Source organism: Hibiscus syriacus, unplaced genomic scaffold (assembly GCF_006381635.1).
Source record: "Hibiscus syriacus cultivar Baekdansim isolate YM2019G1 unplaced genomic scaffold, ASM638163v2 tig00110160_pilon, whole genome shotgun sequence".
NCBI classification, from domain to species: Eukaryota; Viridiplantae; Streptophyta; class Magnoliopsida; order Malvales; family Malvaceae; genus Hibiscus; species Hibiscus syriacus.
In genome coordinates, this window is record NW_024062608.1 from 2,128,502 (window position 1) to 2,145,958 (window position 17,457).

Below are 17,457 nucleotides of genomic sequence, written 5' to 3' on the forward strand. Positions count from 1 at the left end.
GCCACACGGATAACCAGATGTTTGTCATTTCTTACAACTACACGTCTTTGTATTTAGATCGACAAGCCCATTTAAGTTATTATCCAATACTTCAAACAAAGTGTTTGAACATGGTTCAACTCTCCATGACGTTAACTTCACAACACGTTTCGTTATCTTTTTTTCAGTCCATGGTGTAACACTACGTTCCAATGTTCCTGTAAATTTAAATAAATAATACTTAGTAAAATATATATTAAATATGATAAGCTACGAATTTAAAGAAATAATACCTGCATGGTTTCTTTTCTTGTAGTATCACTGTTGAATAGAGGCTCGAAAAAGCTCCATTAAGATAGTAATGGGTAATTTCTGGGAATGAAGACTTAGAGCGTTGATTGATTTTGCACTATTAGACGTCATGAAACCATATCTTGCTCCAAGTTGATGTACTCTTGACCATCTTTTAAACCCGACATCTTCTAGTGTTTGAGCACATTGAGGCAAAACACGTCTTAAACCATTTATATGCTTATTAAAATCCACTTCCCGATAAGCTCTTACAGCCTTCCAGTATGTCCATTTGTGATTGAGTTTAGATTTCCGTACAAATGAACACCACAAAGTCCATGAAAAGCATCTGGGAAACACCTTCTAACAGCATTGTCAATTAAGTTTGCCCTATCAGATATGATTGTCAGATTGCTAATAGGACATATGCAATCCCTAAGATACCCCATAAACCATGCCCATGAATCAGAGGTTTCAGATTTGCCAACCCCGTAAGTTATTGGTAGTATCCCATTATTAGCATCCATGGCTACTGCTAATAAGTTTACTCCAAGGTATCGACCTTTCAAATGTGCTCCGTCAACTATAATAACTGGGCGCATGCAAGTAATAAACGAACGAATCTACAAAATCATATACACAAGAAATATAATCATTTAAATGTGAAATGCATGCAACTAACAAAAATGAGTCAACAAAATTATAATGATTTACTAACCGCAGCACCAATGGCGATAAACAACAACTCAAAGCATCCATCTCTATCTGTTTTGATATGAGTTACCAACCTAGGATTTTTCAGCTTTAAATTGTGACAATAAGCTGGCAGTTGGGCAAACGATGCTTCTGGCGACCCCCTCAACAATTTCAAGGCATAACATTTGGCTCTCCAAGCTTGAGAATATGAGATACTAATCTTGAACCGAGCATTCATGTCAGTCATAATTTCATGTCCCCGATATACCCTTCCATTCAAAAACATTAACTCAGCCAGAAAAGCACCCAACACCTTTTTGTTTGCCTATCTATGGTGAGGAAAAACTTGGGTTCTTGAACATGTATGTTTATCAATAAAAGTCCTAACTTGAAACATTTCGCAATCTTTTATCCTCTTTGCAATCATACGCCACGTACAGTTTTTGTCAATCATACACTTTGTTTTGAAACAATCTTTGCTTGATTTGTTAACTTTTAGTTTATAGCCATCTTCCACACATTTCGTATACAAAGCTATATTCAAGTCTTCCTTTGTATCAAAACAATCATCTTTCTTGATACGAATAACTTTTTTGTAAAAATCAACTGCTATCTTTACCAACTCTTATTCCGGTATCTGAAGTAATTCTGTCATATTCTAGTTATACTCCCGTGGCATTTTCTTTTTTTTCTTTTCTTCGGGGACTTCTTCTTTTTCTTTTTCTTCTTCAGGGTTATATGAATTACAGAATGGATGTTCAACATGTTTATTCACAGTCGTAACTTCCTCCTCATTATCATCAATAACATCTTCCTCGACAGCGGCTGTTTCATCATCAAAATTCGGGTATTAACCAATATCAAAATCATTACATGCAGGGTATGTTTCTTCTTCTGAAACATCATCAAAATCCGAGTATTGACCAAGATCAAAGTCTGGGTATTAACCAAGATCAAATTTCGAATACTGACTAGTACTCATAATTTTTTATGTTGGCTCATAATCGTCTAATTGGTCAATATGAAAATCAGAATTTGGTGCTGAAAGTTTATTGGGATTTGGATTAGGAAAAGGTTGTGGGATTTGGATTAGGAAAAGGTTGTGGGTTTTGAGATTGTGTTTGATATTGTGTTTGGTATTGGAAATGTGGTGAAAGAAAATTTTCTTGGTGATGAAATTGTGGTGGAACAATTAAATTTTGAGATTGATAACAACGTTGTACATTGTGAGCACCTTAAACAGGGGTTGAAGAACTTAGTTGATTACTACCCGCTACTGACCCAACTTCACTACTTCTAGGTTCAACAACATACAATGTAACATCATCTTTTTGCGAAACACTAATGTAAGCAATGAATCGTTCAACATCTTCATTGTCGGTTAACAAATAAACTTTATCTTTTCTATGATAAGATAGCCTAAATCCACTTAGAGGCTCTAAATTCAATTTCTTTGCAACACGTAACATTAGAGTTTCATAAGTTAACTTTTTAATGACAGTTTTAGTTGAAGATTCATGGGTAAAGGCACATATTGTAAAACACCATGAACATTCTCCTATGACCTTCCAAAACACAAATTTATTCAAACATGATCAACATTAGATGATTTCATTCTACAAATTGTAAATTAATTTACTAAACAAACGAGCTATAAACTACATATCATCACTAACTTAGAGAAAAACATACCTTTATTAAGTTGATAGTTGATAATTTGGGAGAGAAATCATTAAAAATTATATAGAAATAAAATTATGTAAAAAAAATTAGAGATGGGGAAGGATGTCGTTAGATATAGGAACGGATGTCGCTGGAGAGAGTGATAGATGGAGATGGAATGAGTTGCGATTTAGGGATTTAGGTTATGAGTTGTTACTGCTGCGTAGTTATATACCCAAAACATTTGTGTTGCGAAACTAAAACGTGTTGCGAAATTAAATTCGTGTTGCAATTCGAAAATCGAGTCGTGAATTTGAAATTCAGTTGCGAATTTGAAATTCAGTTACGAATTTGAAATTCAGTTGCGAATTTGAAATTCAGTTGTGAATTTGAAATTTAGTGTTGCGAATTTGACTTCTGTGTTACGAATTTGACTTCTGTGTTGCGATTTACATATTCGCGTTGCGAATTTAACTTTTGTGTTGCGAATTTGACTTCAGTGTTGCGAATTTGACTTCTGTGTTGCGATTTACATATTCGCGTTGCGAATTTGGAAACTGGGTTGAAATTGGAGTTCGCGTTACGAATTTGTTGGTCATTTCACAAATCCAAAAAAATTGGTTAAAATCATATATTATAAGACATTTTCATAACTGAAGTTATTTTCTCTTTCAATAATCCTTCGTTTCTAGATCGGATATCATCTCCCTTATTGAGAAACAGATGCAAAGGCAAATCTCTGGATTTATGTTTATTTTATTATCAGAAATATTATGGAAATTTGTTTTCCGTACAAATAAATAAAAAGTGGTGCTGATTGGAGTTGTCCACGCCATGATGATTGCCGTTAACTAGGCATGTGAGGGAAATCAATAAAATCGGACGGTCCAGATCCAATATTCTCAAAACACCCAATTGAAAAGAGCGAGTGGTACACATTAAATGTTTCTGTGAAATCTTTATATTTTGATGGCATGATGGATATAGATCTCAATTTCAGATTTCTGAAAAATAATGCTAAATTAAGATATATCTCATTATTTGTAGCTGTTATGTTGTAGCCCTGTACATGATACAGACTGGAACAGAATCCATCCAGGACCATATATAGATTAAGATAAATGGATTTGCTTCTCAATAATATTTTAATAAGAAAAACATATAGTAATGAAAGAAACAAATCTTGAAATGTAACCCAGAAAACGCCTTTATGATTAATCCATTTAAAAAAAAATCATAACAGAAATATATTTAATATTTAATAAAATAAAAAAAATAGACAGATGATAACATCATCACATGCATGTAGGGCTCAAACTTACAGAATATGATAATGAATTACGCAAGACAAGAAAGTTGGGCATATTAAAAGAATTGGAGAGAGTAAAGATGGAAGCAGGAGTTGCCGGCGAAGGGAGGTGCAACCGTATTGGGCGGTGGGTCTATTGGGGTTGCTGAAATTGAGCATGTATGCCCCGGATCTTCGAGCACATTAAAAGTTGGAGTAAAGAATAATAAGAAAATCAACACCTTAATTAAAACTGGTTTACCGGGGAGCTATGAGAGCTACCTAATCATGCATTATATAATTTTTAAAGAATCTAACTTATTCTTGCATAATAATAACACATTGGATCATGAAATTCCAAAAAAAAATAGTTTAATATTTCATAAGAGACGTGACTATGTCATGACCCCTCTTTTTATTGTTTAACAAAACAATAATAATCAATAAAAATTTATTTGATCAGCAGTTATTTAGAAGCTCAAAAGTCACCATCATTTAAGTTTAAAAAATATGAATTATTGGGTTGTTTGCTTTTCATAATCACGAGTTAAGTATAAATTAGATTAGGAAAATATTAATAATGTAATATGTAGTCATTAAAATATTAGCAAAGATAATTATAATTGATGGTGGAATTTGAGAATCTAATCAATTTTTTATTGGTTTTCATACAATATTTCTGGGTTCATTTGGATTAAAAAGAAAAAAAAAGAACATCATGCAAAGTCTGTCAGTGGAACACACGCCATGCCTCACTTAAAGTAGAAATAAAAATCAATTAACAGTAGCTTCCACATGGGGCATGTTGTCGGGAGCATGACTCCATGCATTTCTAAGCTGTCCAAAAAAAAATTCTCATCATAGTTCTGAAGTTAAAGGATAGTTAATTAAATTATTAATATGTTAAAACTATTAATGATTATAAAGAATATAAATAAACATTACAAGGAAATACATATTTAGTCACAATGTAAATGGTAGTTAAAAGCATTAAATTTATACACTAAAATGCATATTGACAAATTTTTTAAATCTTCACTTGTTATCACTAATAATTACATCACTATTATATCGATGACAATTATTCTAAACATTGTCATAATTTTTCAGTTTTTTTGTGATCATCTATTCGACACAATTATCAATATAAATTGTGATGAATTTGTTTGACACTAAAAATATATTTTGTGACCATTAATATTGTCACACTAAGTAATTTTAGTGACCAAATGTTCGATACTATTATCAATAAATTGTGATAAATTTGTTTGACACTGAAAGTATATTTTGTTACCACCAATGTTGTCACACTAAGTGTTTTTTTAGTGACTAAATGTTTGACACTATTATCAATAATTTAGTCGCTACTATATTAGTGATTATTTTAATGAATTTTGTCACAATTTTTTTTTGTAATTACATTTTTTGACACAAAAAGATTAATAACAATGACGAAAATTTAGACATTAATATTATCTTTATTAGTGATAAATATTTTATCACAGCTACATAACTAAATTAATTAATTAAAAACTTTTTATAAAATCAACAATATAGTAGATATTACATTTTTAGTTGTATCGTATATATTACATTTTTAGTTGTATCCATCTTCTTTAGGAATTTGTATTGCAATCATTTTCATCAGTTAATTATTTGTTAATGATAGATGATACGACATCTCCACATGTTTATTTTTTTTTGTATAACCACCAGCATGCAATTTGTTAATCGACTAATTCATATCAGGTACTACATACTACATAGGCAAGGGGACCCTCTAGTACATCATCCCGTTAGATCAACTGATTGTTGATTTATATGTTCTTTTTTGATAAATTAATAAAATGTATGGCTTTTAAGTTGATCAAAACTGGGACATTCAGGAAAAGAGTGCAACACCTGACCACTATTGTAACGCCCCTAAACTATGGTAATAATTCGAGTCAATCCAAGACCCATAAACCGAACCCAAGGACCCAATAGAATGGTTGGATTTAGATAATTAAGGAGTGAGCTTGAGTTGGACCCAAAGGTTAATGGTGATTTTAAATTGATTTTGGAGTCGAAGGGATTAAAAGTGAATTTACCCATTTTTATTTGAAAACTGAAAACCCCATCTCGTATTATATGATTTACGTGAACCTAACCCCCCAAACATCTCACCAAACACTCTTCTTTCTTCTTCCATTTTCTTCTCTTCCTCTTCCTTTCACAAGTAGAGATTCCAAGCATTTCAAGTCTAGTTTGTTTAAGACAAGGTAAGAATGTGAATCACCATCCTTCAAGCTTTAATTTAAGCTCCATTTTGTAAGTTTTTAGCCATAGTTTCCAAAATGGATTTTTGATAGGTTTAATAGAATCTAAGGATTCTATGTTATTTTGTTAGATTCAAGATGTAAAGATAACTTAGAAATACTTGGCCCTCCCAACTTTAGTGAGAAACAATAAGCGAGGCGCTTTTGCTCATTTTTTGTATAAGTTTCGCATTCGCATCTATAGTTGAAGTATTCAGGTGTTGTCCCAAGGTGGTAAGGAAGTTTTCATTAAACCTGTACTTCAATCAATTCCTTTATATGCTATGAATTGCTTCTTGTTTCCGAAGATGAGTTGAATGGTATTATGGCAAGATTTTGGTGGCAGAAATCATCTACAAGGAAGGGGATTCACTTGTGTACGTAGGATGCATTGTGTCAGCTAAACGAAAATAGGGGCTTAGGGTTTCGTGGTCTTTCAAAGTTTAATATTTTCCCTACTTGCAAAGCAGGGGTGGAGATTGTTTACTAATCCTTCCTCTTTGGTAGGGAGGTTGTTTAAAGCAAAGTACTTCCCCTCGAGTGATTTCCTGAACTCGAGACATGGCTCGTCACCATCGTATGTTTGGAGGTATGTGTGGAGCGTGAGGGGGCTACTTAAGAATGGGTTGCGATGGAAAGTTGGTACAGGCGAGTCCATCTCAACTTGGAATGACTTCTGGTTACCGACCTCAATCCCTAGTCTGATGGAGGCAGAGCAGGTTCACTCAATTGATAGTGTGAATTATTTAATTGATAAAAAAACTAATAGTTGGAAAACTAATAGTTGGAAAACTGCGTTGGTACAGAGGTTTTACCGAAGACGAGGCAATTTGATTCTTGGTATTCCCCTGTCAAATATTAGTCAAGCGGACTGTCGTGTGTGAAGTGGAGAGAAAACGGGTTTTTACACTGTTCGTAGTGGGTATCGTTTACTTTTGGGTGAAATTTCTATTTCTCCTTTGTTAAGTGTTGTGCTTAAGAGGCTTTGGGCTTGTGCTTGTCAACGAAAAATCAAATTATAGGCTTGGAAGTTCATCCATAATTTTATTCCCTCGATGCAAAACCTTCACACTAAACGTGTTGCTCATTCCCCCTTATTGTTCTTGGTGCTCGAATGAAATTATGGTATCCATATAGTTCGTGACTATATCTTAGTGCAGGAGGTGTGGAGAGCAATGAATTACATGTGGCCTCTATCGATGGTGGATTTTGATTTTTTTAGAGTGGCTTAACTAGTTGTTTTCAAATTATCCCTCAACAAGTCATGTAGAAATACTAGTAATTATTTGGAGACTCTGGTTTGCCAGGAACCAGCTTTATCATGAAGGTAAACATGCCAGAGCAAGTGATTTTGTTACCTGTGTACGAGCCCATTACTAGAGTTTTTTGTTCTGCCAACGGACGAATTCAAGGTCCTGATCGGCCAAATCTAGTCCGATGGCAGCCGCCTGTCTCCCCCACGGTCAAGGTAAACTTTGACGCCAGTTTCTCGCATTCACAAAACAGAGCTTGGTCAAGAATTGTAATACGAGATCGGAAGGTTTTATTCTGGGAGCTTGTAGAAAGAAGAGAATGAGGGTTACCTCTGCGTTTTTGGCTAAAGCTGTGGCAGCCGAAGATGTTGTTCAGTTTGCTCTAGATATGGGTTTCTTCGATATTGTTCTGGAAGAGGATGCGTGCACAATGATTGAGAGGCTTTCCTCTTCGGGTCCTGACTACTTCGAAATTATTACCTTGATTTGGGATGTCCGGCAGAAGGCTCGAAACTTCCATGCATGTGCTATCGTCTTGTCCCTCGTCAAGCTAACGAGGTAGCTCATCTGTTGGCTACGACTTCGGATCTGGGAGAGGAAGATAGGTACTGGGTGGAGGAAGCCCCTTTCAAGGTGGAACAAAAATCAGCTGTGGATAGGAGATGGATCGACCCTCCATAGGTGTTTCGTGGCCCGTGAATTTGGTGGAGAAGAGGCTCTATTTCCTTGTTCGACCCTTTCATTGCTTGATCTGTTTGGAAGAAGGAAGTCGAATGGCTAGCTGTGTTTGTATTTTTTGGTTTTCGTTTTACTTTCTCTCTCTGTTTGGTCTTTTCCACTGCTTTCTTTCTTATGTAATTATCAGGATTAAAAACTCTCCTCCTCCTCCTCTTAGATAGAAATCATTCGAAGGAAAAAAAAATTCAATTTACTCCATATGCTCTTTAAATACAAACAAATTATTTTTGTAATTTTAAATATATTTTTGTTATTAATATTAAATAGATATATTTATAAGCATTTCAACAATACTTCTTCGCCCATGGATACATTTATTAATTAATCCCGTCCACATATAGTTTTTAAATGTTAAAAAAACCTTTTAAAAAAATTAAATGTTGAAAAACAATCCTTTCATTTTGTTAACTTGTAATTTTATAATTTTTTGTTGTCAAGAATGGGGAGATATTGGGATTTTTGATAATTTTGTCTCCATCCGCTGCTTCCTGTCTTGTTTGGCTCTTACCAAGTCATATGGTCGTGTCTATTTGTGTGTGCATTTTAACATTTTGCTTTGCTTTTTTAAGGACTTCGGATCAGATTGCAGAACCTGTTTTTAAGGCAAATATTATACATATACAATCAATGGTTTTCACATAAAAAATCTTAAAGAACCCCGTATATATTATACATATACAAGAATTAAATTATTTAAGTGATTAAAAAAGTATTATTTTTCTTAAATATTATAGGTTCGAACATCAACGATTGCAGCATGATGATTAAAAGATGATTATCGAATGATTGAGATTGTTTGAAATATATATTACTTTATAATATTTTAGCTTAATAAAAAATGTTAAACAACTTTTAAATTGTAAAATAAATTCTTAGGTGTTTAGAAAGGGCATAAGTAAAAAATAATATTATTGAAAAATGCTTTAAATTTATGTAAGTAGGCTTTTGGATTTTGTTCCAAAATATACCAACTACGGTCCAGCTTCCGATTTTTATTCAGAGCCGGAAATTGACAGAAGTTGGCCCAAACACTCGTGCAGAAGCAAGGGATGATCATCCACCAGGTCATCAGCCTGGATTAACCTTTTACTCAATTGGCTCCGTGTTATTTTATGCCATCTATACTAAGCTAAAAAGATCTCTTATGTCAATATCGATTAAAAAATTTTAACAGATCGATCTTTTAAAAATTAATAATTTAATCCATGTCAATATCATAAAAATAAATGATTAAAAATAATTAATCATAATGTTAATATTTTCTTTTTGATTTTATAAATTTTTAATTGATATAATAATAATTTTAACTCTCAATGTTTGTAAACTATATTAAATTAAATAAATTTAATTCTTATTATTTACAAAATGTATAAATTATGTATTATTTTTTATAATGAAGTTTAAATTGACATAATGTATAAACGTTACAGGTTAAATTTATTGTATCAATAAAAAATATAAAAATATTAAATTATGATTTTTATAAAATTAAAATTATGATTAATTGTACTTAATTGTTCACTTTTATTTTGGGCTTTAAGGTCCTGATTGCATTGTTTTGCTAGTACGATTATTTTTTAAGAATTGACAGTATAATTTTTATTTGAGTCTTTAGGGTCTATTTATTTAACTTAAAATAGATTCTGAAAATTAGTTTACATAAAATTGATTATATTTTAAAAATAAAAAACTTAAATTAATTTTATCATATTCGGATGATGTGGTATAAAATATTTTGTCATGCTTATCATGGATGATGCTTTGCATTTTGTATCATCTTTAGGGTAAATTATTTTACGACGCAAACATTGTAAAATGGTTTTATATCATCGTAAAAATAATAATTGAAGTATTGTATTATTTTTAGGGTAAATAATTTTACAATGTTTGAATGATATTGAGTAATCATGTCATCTTTTAAAATTTTAATTAATATATTATTAGTTTTAAGGGTAAATTACCTTCAAGTATCATTTAAGTTGTGAATGAATGTGGTTAAACATAATTGTCTTCATATTAAAGGTTAGGGTTATACTTCAGTTAGACAACGTAGTTTGTATTCTGAAAAAATATTTTTTAAATTTCATAAAATATATATTAAATTCAAAATATTAAAAAGAAAATTCATAATTTTTCCTTGATTTTTTTGAGTTTTTTAAATATAGAAAATATGTTTAAGAAAAAAATAAAATTTAGAACTCTTTAAAAAAATTTAAAATATTTTTTTATTAAGCTAAGGTGATTACAAAGTAGTATTTGTTATAAATACTCTCAACCATTTAACAATGACCGCTCAATCAACTCGCTGCAGTCGCTGCTGCTGGTGCTCAAACCCTTGAGCTCTAAGAATAACAACAATTCTTTTAACCACTGAGGTAAATCAGATCATGTAAAAACTCAAAATATTTTATATTTAAGTTGAGGGTATTTGATATTTTTAATTTTTTATAGTTTATTTTATGATTTTTTTCCTTTAATTGAAATTATAAATATATTTCATAACCTGTCACGAGACTTTTTTTTATATATATCGAAAATTTTCAATAGACTAACGTGGTAGATGTTTGGTAATTTTAGAAGTTAAATTAAATAAAAAATAAAAATTGTAGTGTTAGAGTTAAATACTGTTTAACCCAAATAAAAAGTATATAACCAATTGAATTACTCCCAAATAAACAGTTGACAGAGAATAAAACAGCCACATTCAAATACTACTGAGGTATATATAATAAAATTTGGATTCCAAGTGATTAATCATTCCAAAAGCTTTTACGAGTATTACTCTACATTTTCTTGTTTTAACCCTTAACTAAGAGGAACAATTTTTTCTTTGCTTAATAATTGATTGATGCGTGTTTATTTCGGCAACACTACTAATCTATTATTGCCAGCTATATTCCCTTTATCCTATAAGAGACGTGACAAAATTTATATAAGATATCCATCCACGTTTATTAATCACATTTTGACTTACACATTGGCATTACCCGTCCATTTTCCATAAAATAAAAAATTCATATATATTCAAATATGATTAAAGTTCAATATACATACAATAATTTCACGTGGCTCGGAAAAATAAACAAATTTAAAAGTTTGTTATGTGTTTTATCAAAATAAACAAATGTTGGAGTCAGATATTTAGATGAATAAACTAAATTAATTCATTAGTTAAAAGAATGATTGTTATTATTAGATATTTTTGGTTTTAGTACTAGCAACTATAATAGGAATGATTGAGCGTTCATTGTCAAATAATTAAAAATATTTAGAATAAATAATATTTTATAATCACCTCAACTTAATTAAAGAGACATAGATAAGAAGGGATTTCAAGATGATTGATTTATTAGTGGGGCCTTTGCAGCTGGACTTATTTTTTTTTGTCTTAATCTTGTGAAATTCAAATGACCAATTTTTATGTAAAATGAAAATAAATAAAAATTTTAAAAACTATATTTTTTTAATAAGTTAAAGGTGATTACAAAGTAGTATATGTTCTAAATATTCTTATTTTATTTAATTAATATGATTATCAATATAATATATAAAAGAATATAAATTTAATCATGTTTAATGCTTCAAACTATTTAATTTAAAAATAGAATAAAATTTAGACAACCTAAATAAATATATTTTTCCTTTTTTAATATACAAATCAAGGTTACATTTCAGATGGGTAGGTCCTAACTCAACTATCCTAAATCAAAAGAATTCGATACAAATATATATATATATATATATATAGGATGATTCTTGTGCACTTGACGAGCGAGGTCGATCACCACTAACGATAATCACTATTAATTTAATTTATAAAATTTAAAATTCTGAAGTACTCAACATATAATTATAAATTAGTTAAAATTTAAAGGTAAACTATTTAAAATTATACCACTGATCACCTAACAATTCTCCCTTTTCATTTTGACCACCATTTTTGAAATTTTATCAATCAAGTTAGTCAACTATTTAAATTCATTTAATTAAGTCACTTGTCGTTAATATTCAAATTATAAAAATATATTTTTTTAAAAATCTCAAAATTTTAAAATCTTTATAAAAGAATCCAAACCTCTATTTTCAAGTCGAAATCTTCTAAATATCTAAATCTTGAAATTAGAATTCTTAAATTTTAAATTCTCATATCCAAATTCCTAACTTAAAATGTTGTTGTATTTCATTTATATGGCCCACATTGATAAGATGATGAATTTGATGTAGATGTTTTTGAATGAGTTAAGTACCATAGGGGAAAAAATCTTAAAAATCTAATTTATTTCTATCATATTAGTATTGCTTTTATAAAATAAAATAAAAAAGTTAACAATTATATAACTTTAAAATTATCGGTATGATTTATGAAATCTTAAAGTTGACTAAAATTTGAGGGGGGAAAAAAAGTGGCTCAGCAATAGAAAAGAACGTAACACCAAACAAAGGGCAGTCTTGCCATTGATGAAGCTATAGTTATAATTATAAACATGGGTTTTTATGGGATTGCGCATTTCTCACAATTATTTAAGAAAATGGCATACATCTCTAATTATTTATGGGATTGGTTCTTATTATTGATTGAATGTGTCATGTAAAATAAAAGTATGTTTTTTCGTACGTATATTTAAAAACACGATTGACGGAACATATTTTTTCTTTTCTAACATGTCCATTCAAAAAATCTGAATATTTTAACCAATGGAATTGAAAGTCGCAGCTGAGGAAGTACCTTTGATGGATTTGAAAACAAGAAGAAATCATAGTTGTTAGTTAAGAATGGACGCTGAATTTTATATTATGGGTAAGTTTATAAAATTTTAAGAGAAACGAAAATATATTATCGATAAAATATAACAGAAATACCTCAATTTATCTTATGGTTGGCCGCTCCTTTATTTGATTTTCTTTTTGGATAACAAACTATCATAGATTCTTTACGAATCTTAACAATTATAATCGTCTGAATAGATTCATTTAGAATTTTAAATTATATAGCCTTTTTCAAAAAAAAAAAGCATTTGAAGTATGTTTGTAAAGTTTACCTATAAAATTTAGATATATTAATTTTATTTTCCCAAAAAAAATTTCGATAGGTTTAAGCTCAAGAGGGTTCAATATTTTTTTCTTTGTGAAGTCGTGAAGTTGATAAAATTCAATAAGCTGATATTTGAGTAAAATGGGAATTAATTGTTTAATCGGTGACGTTAGAGTAAAAAAAGCCCGTTATAACAGCAGTACAGCAATGAACAATCAGCTGGTTGTTTTAAATTTTAGTTTTAACCTAACCATGATCTCAGTAACTATTTAGGTAACCATTTCATAATAATCTTAAGAGATCAACAGTGAGTTGTTTTGATGGGAATCTTTTAATGTTTCATATTTTTAATATCACTTTTTAAGAATCGTTGTCTGCGAAGGAATATTTACTATTTCTAGGCGTTGAAGCACACAGAGACAAGCCTCAACGTGCTTCCCACGAGTTTTGCAGTTGTGCCCAATCTCCAGCGCTTTCACTGTTCCTCAATCCCGCTTGGACTACGTTTTGGGAATAGTTTAGAAACGAGAATTTCTACAACTTATTGAGTGAACTCTTGTTTTCTTTCTAGATTGGGTCCGAAGCGTCGTTAATAACTAAGAAAAATGTTGATCACCTCATACTGTAATGATGATTTCTGCAACAAAAGACAGCAGTGTTTTGAAAACGAGACAGGCGGCCATTGACGAACCATAAAAATTAACACATCAGCGTCCCTTTCGAAAACTTGTCTCTGTCCCTCTGTATTATTAAAAACGCACATTGTCACATTCCACGCTCACTTTGCTGTTCAATAAGATTCTCATCCAACTGGCTTTCCCAGACCACTTGGAAACTTCATCTTATTGCATTTTTTTTACATTAACATTTGCCTGGCCCTGTCTCTTTAAATAATTTTCACAATCAATCTCTCTGCGATCACTCGAATTTCATACCTAATGGCTCGGTTCTTCGACGTTCTACTTGTACTGTCGCTTTCTCTTAGTTTCTGTCTGCTCCCCGAGACAGCATCAGCTCAACTAAGACGAAATTTCTATGCTAAAACTTGTCCCAACGTAGAATCCATTGTTAGAAATGCCGTTACTCAGAAATTCAGACAAACTTTTGTCACTGTCCCTGCTACCATCCGTCTCTTCTTCCATGATTGCTTTGTCCAGGTTTGTTTCGAGAACGCCCTTTTGAGATTCATACATGTTGGGGTGATTTGTTGATGTCTAATCTCTTTTTTACTTAATAGGGATGTGATGCTTCGGTAATCATTCAATCCACCGGCAGCAATAAAGCCGAGAAGGATCACCCGGATAACCTGTCATTAGCCGGAGACGGGTTTGACACGGTGATCAAAGCTAAACAAGCTGTGGATGCGGTTCCTGGTTGCAGAAACAAGGTTTCATGTGCTGATATATTGGCGATGGCAACTCGGGATGTGATTGCTCTGGTTTGTATCCCCGCCCATGTTATTATACTTCTATCAATGTAAAGAAGAAATGGGTTATGATATTGGTATAATATGATGATAATTGCAGTCAGGTGGACCGTCTTATGCTGTTGAATTGGGGAGATTGGATGGGTTAAGCTCCACAGCTGCTAGTGTCAATGGAAAGTTGCCTCAACCAACTTTCAACTTGAATCAGCTCAATTCTCTGTTTGCAGCAAATGGGCTCTCCCAAGCAGACATGATTGCTCTTTCAGGTACTATTCGTATGACTCGGGACTCGGACATATGTTTTCAACTCGGTATATCTAATTTTTGTACATATTTTCATATAAAACATCTTTAAAAGGGTATATTCTTATAGTCATGTGGCCATGTCTAGAATTAGATCAAACACGGATCTAATTTAAGTTACATCTTATATTAGCTGGCATTAGCATACGACGATTACATGAAAACAAAAAAATATAATGTTAGAACTTTTCAATGCTGATCATTAAAGAATGTTCGTACTAATCATCCAAAAATTAGACGTTAAACAAAGGATCTAATATTATATGATTGGGAGCATGAATGTCTGCATACGAGCACAAGCATGAACTTAAGGTTTTACTGAAGGGTCATTGTTTATATTTTTGCAGCCGCACACAGCGTCGGATTCTCTCATTGCAGCAAGTTTTCAAACAGGATATACAGCTTCAGCCGTCAATCTCCGGTGGACCCGACACTCAACCGGGTGTATGCGACTCAACTTCAACAGATGTGTCCCAGGAATGTGGATCCCAGTATAGCCATCAACATGGACCCGAACACACCCAGGAGATTCGACAATGTTTACTACAAGAACTTGCAACAAGGCAAGGGTCTGTTCACCTCCGACCAGGTTTTATTCACGGACCAGAGGTCTAGGCCTCTGGTAAACGCATGGGCCGCCAATTCACAAGCTTTCAACAATGCCTTCGTCACCGCCATTACTAAGCTCGGACGCGTAGGTGTTAAGACGGGGAGGAACGGGAACATTCGTAGGAGGTGTGACGCTTTTAACTGAGATGTTTCTCAGAGGTTGTTGAGGATTAAGCCGTTGGCAGACATGTTTTCAGGGTTTGGAATGTGTCTATTGTTTAATTTCGGTTGAGATTACTTGGTCCTGTAATAAGTTGGATAAAGGGTTCCTTTACATTGTCATAAAAGTCAAAGAATAAAAGTGACGGGTTAACAGAAAAAATGACGATTGAGCCTAGCTTGGATCGATTGTCAAAAATGAATTAATGTTCAGCTGAGATGTCACTGTTCAAGTTTTTTTGTTAAAATTCTTTAGGGGTTAACTTCTGACCTTTTCCAGCAAATGAAGCTTACCAAGAGATGGAAAGAAACGAATAAAAAACAGAGAGCAAATGGCAAGCAATTTGAACCGTTAACTACGAGAAGAGGTAGACATGTGAAAGTGCATGAACAAATCGTTGCCTGTTGAAATTGTAAATAACCATATTTTTCCGGTAGCGGAGGAATTGAAATACTTTTATTCAAAGGAAAAATTACATCTTACACAAGAGAGGACATGGGTTATTTATATACATGAATTAGAGACCTATATAAAATAGGAGTCATATTTTCTACAAATTAGGAGATAGCTTTAGAGATAAATTAGGATTAAGAGTTTAACTTAAACACTACTTACACTCCCCTCAAGCTAGGGAGTAAATATTGTGAAGATCAGCTTGGATGTAATTTTGTCAAAGGTAATCCTTGGAAGTGCCTTGGTCAATACATCTGCTAGTTGGTTTTGTGAAGAGATATAGTTTAATTTCACAGTTCCCCCATTTACTTTTTCTGCAATAAAGTGTCTATATGCTTATCGCAGATTTGCTGTCACTTTGAAGTTCAAAATAGTTGTTGTCGCACATATCTAGTTCGGTTAAAAGTCTTTTAAGTCAAGTTCCTTCATGCATTCCGCATGTTATCACCCTATATTTTGCTTCTGCACTGCTCCTGGAAACTACCGATTGTTTCTTGCTCCTCCATGTTACTAGGTTTCCCCAAATAAATGAACAATATCCTGAGGTTGACCTTCTTTCTGTTAATTCTCCAGCCCAACTTGAATCTGAGAAGATTTTAACTGTTTTGTCTTCATGTTTTCTGAAAATCAACTCATGTCCTGGTGTCACCTTTAGATATTTTAAGATTTGATTGACTGCCTCCAAATGTTCTTCTCTTGGATCATTCATGTATTAACTAACAATGCTAACATGAAAAGCAATGTCAGGTCTAGTTAGAGATAGATAAATGAGTTTACCCACTAACCTCTGATAATGTTCCTTGTTTACCGGGTTTCCATCTTTACTCAATTTTAAGTTAACTTCCATAGGAGTTTCCGAGGGCTTACAATTAGTCATTTCAGTTTCAGAAAATAAGTCTAGAATATACTTTCTTTGATTTATGACAATTCATTCTAGTGATCTTGCTACCTTTATGCCTCGAAAATATCTTAGAGTTCCCAAGTCTTTGGTTTCAAACTCCTTTGCTAGTAAAGTCTTCAACTTTTCGATTTCTACTAAGTCATCACCAGTGATGATGATATCATCAACGTAGACAATCAAGATTGACTTCTTCTTATCTAGAGTTGTTTTTACAAACAAAGTGTGATCGGATTGACACTGTTTGTAGTTGTCTTGTAATATTACCTTTGTGAATCTATCAAACCAAGCTCTAAGTGATTGTTTTAGACCATATAAGGATTTCATAGTTTACATACCCAGTTATTTCCAAAATGAATTCCTGGTGGAACT

The 17,457-nt window shown here is 32.2% G+C and overlaps 1 protein-coding gene and 1 long non-coding RNA gene across 2 annotated transcripts; one reads left to right on the plus strand and one right to left on the minus strand.

Moving 5' to 3' along the window:
• Nucleotides 1-4,518: 4,518 nt before the first annotated feature.
• Nucleotides 4,519-8,334, minus strand: LOC120216334. The gene is made up of 2 exons (XR_005525040.1): nt 7,572-8,334; nt 4,519-4,753 (listed from the first exon to the last, which is right to left on the minus strand). It is a non-coding gene; the product is annotated as an uncharacterized LOC120216334 (long non-coding RNA).
• A 5,682-nt stretch (nt 8,335-14,016) lies between these two features.
• On the plus strand, nt 14,017-15,946 carry LOC120216391 (peroxidase 51-like). The gene is made up of 4 exons (XM_039213831.1): nt 14,017-14,393; nt 14,474-14,674; nt 14,763-14,928; nt 15,313-15,946. Exons 1-4 carry the CDS (start codon nt 14,175-14,177, stop codon nt 15,717-15,719), a joined length of 993 nt encoding a protein of 330 aa, XP_039069762.1. The 5' UTR covers nt 14,017-14,174; the 3' UTR covers nt 15,720-15,946.
• Nucleotides 15,947-17,457: the final 1,511 nt, after the last annotated feature.